Below are 6,648 nucleotides of genomic sequence, written 5' to 3' on the forward strand. Positions count from 1 at the left end.
CCCCAGCACTACATCTGCCTCCAGTACTCAATTTTCCTTACCCTCAGAGAGGTGTGAGGAATTATTTCCTTAGGAAATTTTAGGAGCGGCTTCTTACTGTCTCCTGCCAAGTGTCTCTGGAGTTAACCGGATAGTCTGTTGTTTGCTTGTTCTTGTTTGTTTGGAGGAATTTTGGCAGTTTTCCTTTATGCCAGTTCAAGCCGCTCAAGCTGCTGCTGTCAGCTGGCCGAGCCCTGAGCTGAGGGATGTCTGGAGCTCCGGGATGGAGCCCCTGCGGGCAGCAGCATCGCACCCGTCTGGCATCACCAAAAAGCAGGAGGTCTCCCCGGCTGTGTCCTGGGGTGGGTAGGATGGCAAGAAGGGGCTGCAAGCCCCACTGCCTGCTGTGCTCAGCCGTGTCACAGGCTCCTCGTGCCACTATCTGACCCCAGTGACAGAGGGGACATGTGCCTGGTGGGTGGCCATGCCAAGGAGAGCTTCAGTCTGGTCCTCCCTGGAGGAAGGACTGGTGACAATGGGAAGAGAATTTCAGAAATCTAGCTTGCATTTAGCTAAGTTGTTTTGTTAGAAGCAGTTCCACTGGCTCATGGCTGCACAGCTTGGAGCAAGGCGCCTTTGGCACTGAGATGCCTTCAGCTTTATACCTGGCGGTGGGGACATCCATCACACTGCAGTCTGGGGTGGCTTTGGGAAGTCCTGTCTGCATTGTAGCTTGTAAACACTCTGCTTTGTATCTGATCTTTAGAGGTCTTTCCTAGGGACTCTTCTATGACACTGAAAAAGTGAATTAATGAGGTTTTTTTATTTGAGTAAGCTCAAAGCATGCAGAGCCCACGTATGCACATGGAGAGCTTTATGGGGGAAGGATGCAGCGGTGTCATTGGCATCTCGGCCACATTAGTTCTTCTTGCACTCAATTACATCCTGCTTTTTCTGGTGGCTTAAAGTCTGTCTGTCTCTCTTGCAGCGGAGTTGGAGTTTGTACAGATAATCATAATCGTGGTGGTGATGATGGTGATGGTGGTGGTGATGATGATGGTGGTGATGATGGTGGTGGATGGAACGTGGTGGCAGCCGGCACAGCCAGGGAAGGCGGAGGGACGAGAACCTCTCATCAGTAAGTCACGCCAAGCTCTTCCAACCCGCGTCGTCCTGCACTGTTTGCCAAATTATGTGAAATTTGGGAAATGTTAATTTGTCTGGGTTTGTGTTTGCCCACGTGCCACTCAGTACTGCATGAAGAGACACCCTCCAGGTTGGGTCTTGGCATCATCTTCTGTCTCTCAATTATGGAGGGGGCCTTTTAGGGATGCCTCTGGCTCTTCAGGGTGCTGTATGTTGTGATATGTGGTCAGCCATAGCCTCTGTCTTTGCCCTTAGCTTTGCAGTTTGAACTTTACATCAGTAAAGTAACTGCACGAGGCTGTTTTTTGTGTGCCCCGTCCTCGAAACCACCACGGACCCTCAGCTGGTTGGGGTGCATGTGCCTTGCCTTTAACAGTCCCAAACTATCGAGTCCTTTGGTGCCTCCAGTTGGAGAGTCTCAGATGACTGTAGAAAAACTTACTGCCTGCCTTGAAGAGAATAAGAAATCCTGAAAGGCTTTGTCCAGTTTTGAGTTCTACCTCTGATGGGGACTCTCCAGCCTTGAGGCAGATGTTGGTTTGTGCAGAGCTGGAGGGTTTCCTCAAAAGCAAGAGTTCAGAGAGACTTATGAGAAGCTATAGAGAAAAGACATCACATTTTCTTGGAGGATGATCACGTACTGTCACCACTGCCTACATGGCTCTTTCTGCCAGTGCAGGGATATCTTGTACTGATACACATTTTTAATTTAGCATTCACCCTGAAGGATCTTAAAGCTCTTGAAACAATAGGGCTTTCTCAAGGTCGCTGCTTCTTGCTCTCCTTTGCAGGCTTCCAGGGCAGACAGAGCGCACTGGTGCTGCCTTGTGGTGGTCTGTGTGGGGCCGTGCTCTCCTGTATCTAATCCATGCTCGCTGCAGGAAAAAGATCAAATACAGGGGTTGCTTTATTTTTTTTCTTCAATTTTTCTTTATTTTTTCTTCTCCCCCCCCCCCCCCCAAAAAAAAAAATAAATATCTAACATCTGGTTTGGGAAGTCTCCAGGACAGTGCTGTTGAAGGCTGTCCAGCCAGCAGACACCCAGGGCGCAGGCTGTCCCTCTGCTCCATAGTTGCTCTCATTTTGTCACACATTACACAGAGCAGACGAGGGTCCCTTATCCGATGTTCTGTGCCAAAGAGAGGAAGACAGCCCTTGGAAAGGAGAGCTGGGCAAACCCCAAGCTCAGTTAAACCGCCCTTCATTTTGTGGGCTGTGGATTGTCTCTCTGGAGGTCACGGCATTGAGCTCGTGGTCGTTTATCGACACAGCGGAACACAATCAAGTGCCAGGAGTGCCTGATCCTGCCATAAACCGGCCGGCGCGAGGGTGGTGAGTGCTCAAGCGTTTGCCTGCTTTGGGGATCGGAGCCGCACTCCACACGTGTATCCCTGCTCCTCCCAGTGTTACAGAAATCCCATGTCCCTTATTGTCCCATGCACCTGCTTCCGACAGCAGAAAGATGTGGGCACTTGAGCATGTGAGTTTTTAAAAATAGCAGAAAGGTTGTTTTCTCATTTTCAGATTTTTCACTGTTCTATCATATTCAGAATATTTTACTTGAACAATAGCAAAACGTTTCCTTTTAGATTTTCGAAGCAAGTGTTAGATCAAGCCTTCTTTATTTTAATATACTAATTTATGTTTTCTTAAGTGCCCTATCTTTTCTTTAAAAAGAAGAAGGCTAACATGGGAAGAGAAGAGAAAATCACATGGAGATTGAATAAATATTTCAGATTGCGTCAAAAAATTAACTGTTTAAAAAAATGACTTTTCTTCCTTTTTTCCTTTTTTCTTTTTTTTTTTTTTTTTAAATTTCACTAGGCCAAAATTTCTAGCCACTTTTTTTGTCCCAGTCCTCACACCAAAACAGCTTTGTTATTTATTTAGCCTTCAGACACATCAACGATTGAATGGCTTTTCAGCAAAGTATGTCTGCCAGACCTCAGTGAGGATGTGGATTCTTTAAAACTTTTATTGGAGCTAAGGAGAGAAATGCAAATTTGGGGGGTTTTCCCCTCTTTATAACTCTTCCCCCTGCCCCTTTCTCTGCTGCGGGTGCAGTGTTGATGGAGTGCCAGCCGAGTGTCCCTGTGGCCTGAGCAGCTCCTGATGGGACAGAGAAGCCCCTTGTGCACTAAACAGGAAGCTCGTTCCAGTGGGATTGATCATCATAAGGATTTTAAAGGTAGCTCCTTTTGGATTCAGCACAATGTGTCTTTTTGTAGAAAACAGCTCCAGTCTAAATAAGTGCTGAAGGCTGGCAGGGAGAGGCTACATTGCATTGCATACTGGTTTATGTAACCCATTAAACTTGCACTGAACTGGTGTTGGGCTTTTTAAATCCCAAACTTCATTTTGTTGTCGTGACCACAGATGGGCACTGGAGCTGCACACACACTTTTCATCTTCTGAAATATTAAAGTAGTTCATTCCATGGTCAGGAGGCTGCTGGGTCTGCCGGACTTGTCCTTTTTTGTTGTTGTAGCTCAGGAATTGAAACTGAAGGGGAAATTAATTTCCCTAAAGGTTTTTTTTTTTTTAATTTGGTTCTTGCTAGAAAGGAATTCTTACATTATGTAGTGTATTTCTCCATCACTGTTTGCACTGTACCTAAACTGTCTCCTTAGAACAAGTACCTTTGTTTTTCCAGAACTAAGACTATTTAAGAAATGCTGCTAAAAACTTTTTTGCAGTAAGACTGCCACTGTCCTCACACCTTTGGAACAGTGCGATCCCATTCCCCCAAGAGAAAGTGGTTTGAATACAATTTTCAAGCATATCTGTGTTCCTCAAAGTGGAAAATATAAATCCTCCTGAAGGCTCAGAGACTTAATCTGCGCCATTCAGCTGTACAGAGAAGATTCTCTGACTTCACTAAAACAAGTGGTTCATTGATCTCTAAAAAGAAATTAAAAAGTAATTTCTGCAGTGAGTCCTGGGATACTCTGAGGCTTTTACAGCCATGGTGCTTATCAGAATCTCAGCTTTTGTTTAAAAAAAACATAGCTTTCTAGACCCAGCCAGTGGTGAGATGAAGGCAAGTCTGAAATATTCCAAAAATCAGAGGTGAGTGGGGAGAGCCCTGAGGATGAGGATGGACAGTGGTGATGTGGGGGGCAGGGCAGCAGTTTTGCTTGGCTCGGGGGGGCTGTGTAGCCATCCCACAGCCAAAGCACGGAGGCTCCAAGTATGTATGTTTTTGTCTCTGAGGTTTTGTGGGAAGCCCCGGGCTGAGCACGGCGATGCTCCGCACACCGGGAAGCGCCGGGCTCAGCCGCCCTCGCAGGAGCTGGCTGACATCACTCCCGGGAAAGGGGGAAGCAGATGGGCTATTGCCATGGCACTGCCCACTGCCAAGTTAAATATAAAACATCGAGCAGAAGGCAGCGGGGTACTCGCTGCTCAGGAAGTCTGCCACGGGGACGTGGCAAAGTAAACACAGTTTTCAGAGTGCTTCCCGCTCCTGCCCGCTGCTTCGGCATCCTTCGGGGTGAGGTGAAGGGCTGGCAGCACGTCTGGCAGTGCTGGACACCCTGCCTGTGCCCTTTGGTGTCAGCACCGTGGCCAAGCCGGGGGTTAGAGGTGAGGAGTTATCTGTGGCAGATGCAGTTCCTCTTGGGTCTTCTGGCTGCTGGGGGAATTTGACTGTAGACTATCCCTGCAGGCCAGAAATACATGTAAAACGGACCAGACTAAACAGTTGGTGCCTGTGTCAACAGTTGCACTGTGAAGTCTCAAGGTCTCTATTAAACATGGCATTGCATTGCTCAGGAAGGGCACACAGCTCAACCAGCACGTTCTTTAGCTATAGCCAGGGAGGGTGCCAGTACTGCAGCACTTAACCTCTGCTCCAAGGAGATGTTCCCTAAAAAACACTGAGAAGCGGGAAGAATCTGGGCCATCTCATTTCCATATAAATCACTGTTTTCCTTGCACTGGCAACAGGACTGCCTTGAGGTTTATGTGCAGAGTTGAGCTTCAAAAACAGGAACCTGATGGGATTCTCTCCATATCTGATACCATGTGGGATGCCATGAGAGAAAATATATTAGACAGTTGAGGAAAATAAAGAAGAAGGAGCAGGAGAGAGGAGGAGGTGGGGGATATAATAGGTGGCTTCTTTGGAGATGTTAACATGGTGCTGGAGCTGTGTTTTGGGCAGTGGGATGGGTGTTGTGGGGTGCCTGGGTGCTGGTGCTCTCAAGGCGCTTCTGAGGGGAGCGGAGATGCTGCTCAGCGCCCGGGCTGGATATAAGGAAGAAATTTTTTACAATGAGGGTGGTGAAACACTGGCCCAGGTTGCCCGGAGAGCTGGTAGAAGCCCCATCCCTGGAAACATTCAAGGTCAAGCTGGATGGGGCTCTGAGCAACCTGATCTGGTTGAAGATGTCTCTGCTCACTACAGGGGGTTTGGACCAGATGACCTTTAAAGGTCCCTTCCAACCCAAACCAGTCTATGATTCTGTGATTTTCTTTCCACTGGTGGTAAATACTCCTGACACCAGCAAGTCAGGCACAGGCAGAACTGGAGATTCCCCTGCAAGGAGCCACAAAGTGCCAGCTATTCCAGGTTATAATTATGAACATTCTGGCTTGTTTTCCTCCAGCTTTGCCTGCCTGAGGGATGTTGCTGGATGTGAATATTAGCAATATTTAAATATTTTAGTTCTTGAGGCAAAAGTGCCTAGGGTGAACTGTGTACGCTCAGAGTATCACCAGCAAATGGGAAGAGCCTTTGTTTGTTTGTTTTGATCACAAATTGTAAACTAATCTCATGGTTTGGGGGAAATTGGCTTGTGGCTTTATCATGCCTGGGGTTGTTGGCGCCTGGGTTTGGATTGTAGGATCAGGGTGATGCTTGTGTGTGAGGAAGCATCTAGATCACGGTTCTTCAGCCTATTTAAGCCACTTACCATTTTAGGGAAAAAATACTCTAGAGCCATCCCGTTGCTACAGATTTCTGTTGTTTTTTTTGGGTTTTTGGTTTTTTTTTTAGCCAAATCAAAATTAAGCTAACATTTGGTTATTTACTTATTAGCTTTATTTTCCCATGATTTCCTTGATTCTGTGCATCAGAATGTGGGTGTGAGGTTTTTCTCTTTAAAAAAAAAAAAATTCTTGTCATTATTTCATGGAGCATTTTCTGATGTCTTGTGAATCCCCCACGACTCACGGATCACAAATTGAAAAATACTCCTCTGGCATGTTTGAACCAGGGAGAGAAACATGCTGGGTGGGTGTGGGTGGGAGGGGGGGAAGTCTGTAAATGGGAGAGCGTTGTTTGTTGCTGTCGTTCTCATCATTCATTCTGCAAGTGATCTATTAAATATAAATGGAGGTGAAAATGGAGGGAAATCTTCATCAGAAGTGTTGTTTTCAGTGGTAATCTGCTAATACCCTAAGTATATACCCATGTGGTACCCAGCACGTGTGATGACAGCTGATACCCTTAGTGGAGCGGGTTGTCTTGTTGGAAGAGGGTCTGTGCCGTGTGTTGCTGCGGCCGGGGCCGGAACCCGT

At 47.0% G+C, this 6,648-nt stretch overlaps 1 protein-coding gene across 1 annotated transcript in view; it reads left to right on the forward strand.

Annotated features, from left to right (window-relative positions):
- The first annotated feature begins 262 nt into the window (after positions 1-262).
- Positions 263-6,648, forward strand: part of LOC104524977 (protein TMEPAI-like) — a 7,476-nt gene continuing 1,090 nt past the window's right edge. The window contains 3 exon segments of the mRNA XM_010168012.1: positions 263-341; positions 968-1,046; positions 1,048-1,117. Of these exon segments, the coding sequence (XP_010166314.1) occupies positions 263-341; positions 968-1,046; positions 1,048-1,117 (228 nt within the window).

This window comes from Antrostomus carolinensis, unplaced genomic scaffold (assembly GCF_000700745.2).
Source record: "Antrostomus carolinensis isolate BGI_N321 unplaced genomic scaffold, ASM70074v2 scaffold6485, whole genome shotgun sequence".
Lineage (NCBI taxonomy): Eukaryota > Metazoa > Chordata > Aves > Caprimulgiformes > Caprimulgidae > Antrostomus > Antrostomus carolinensis.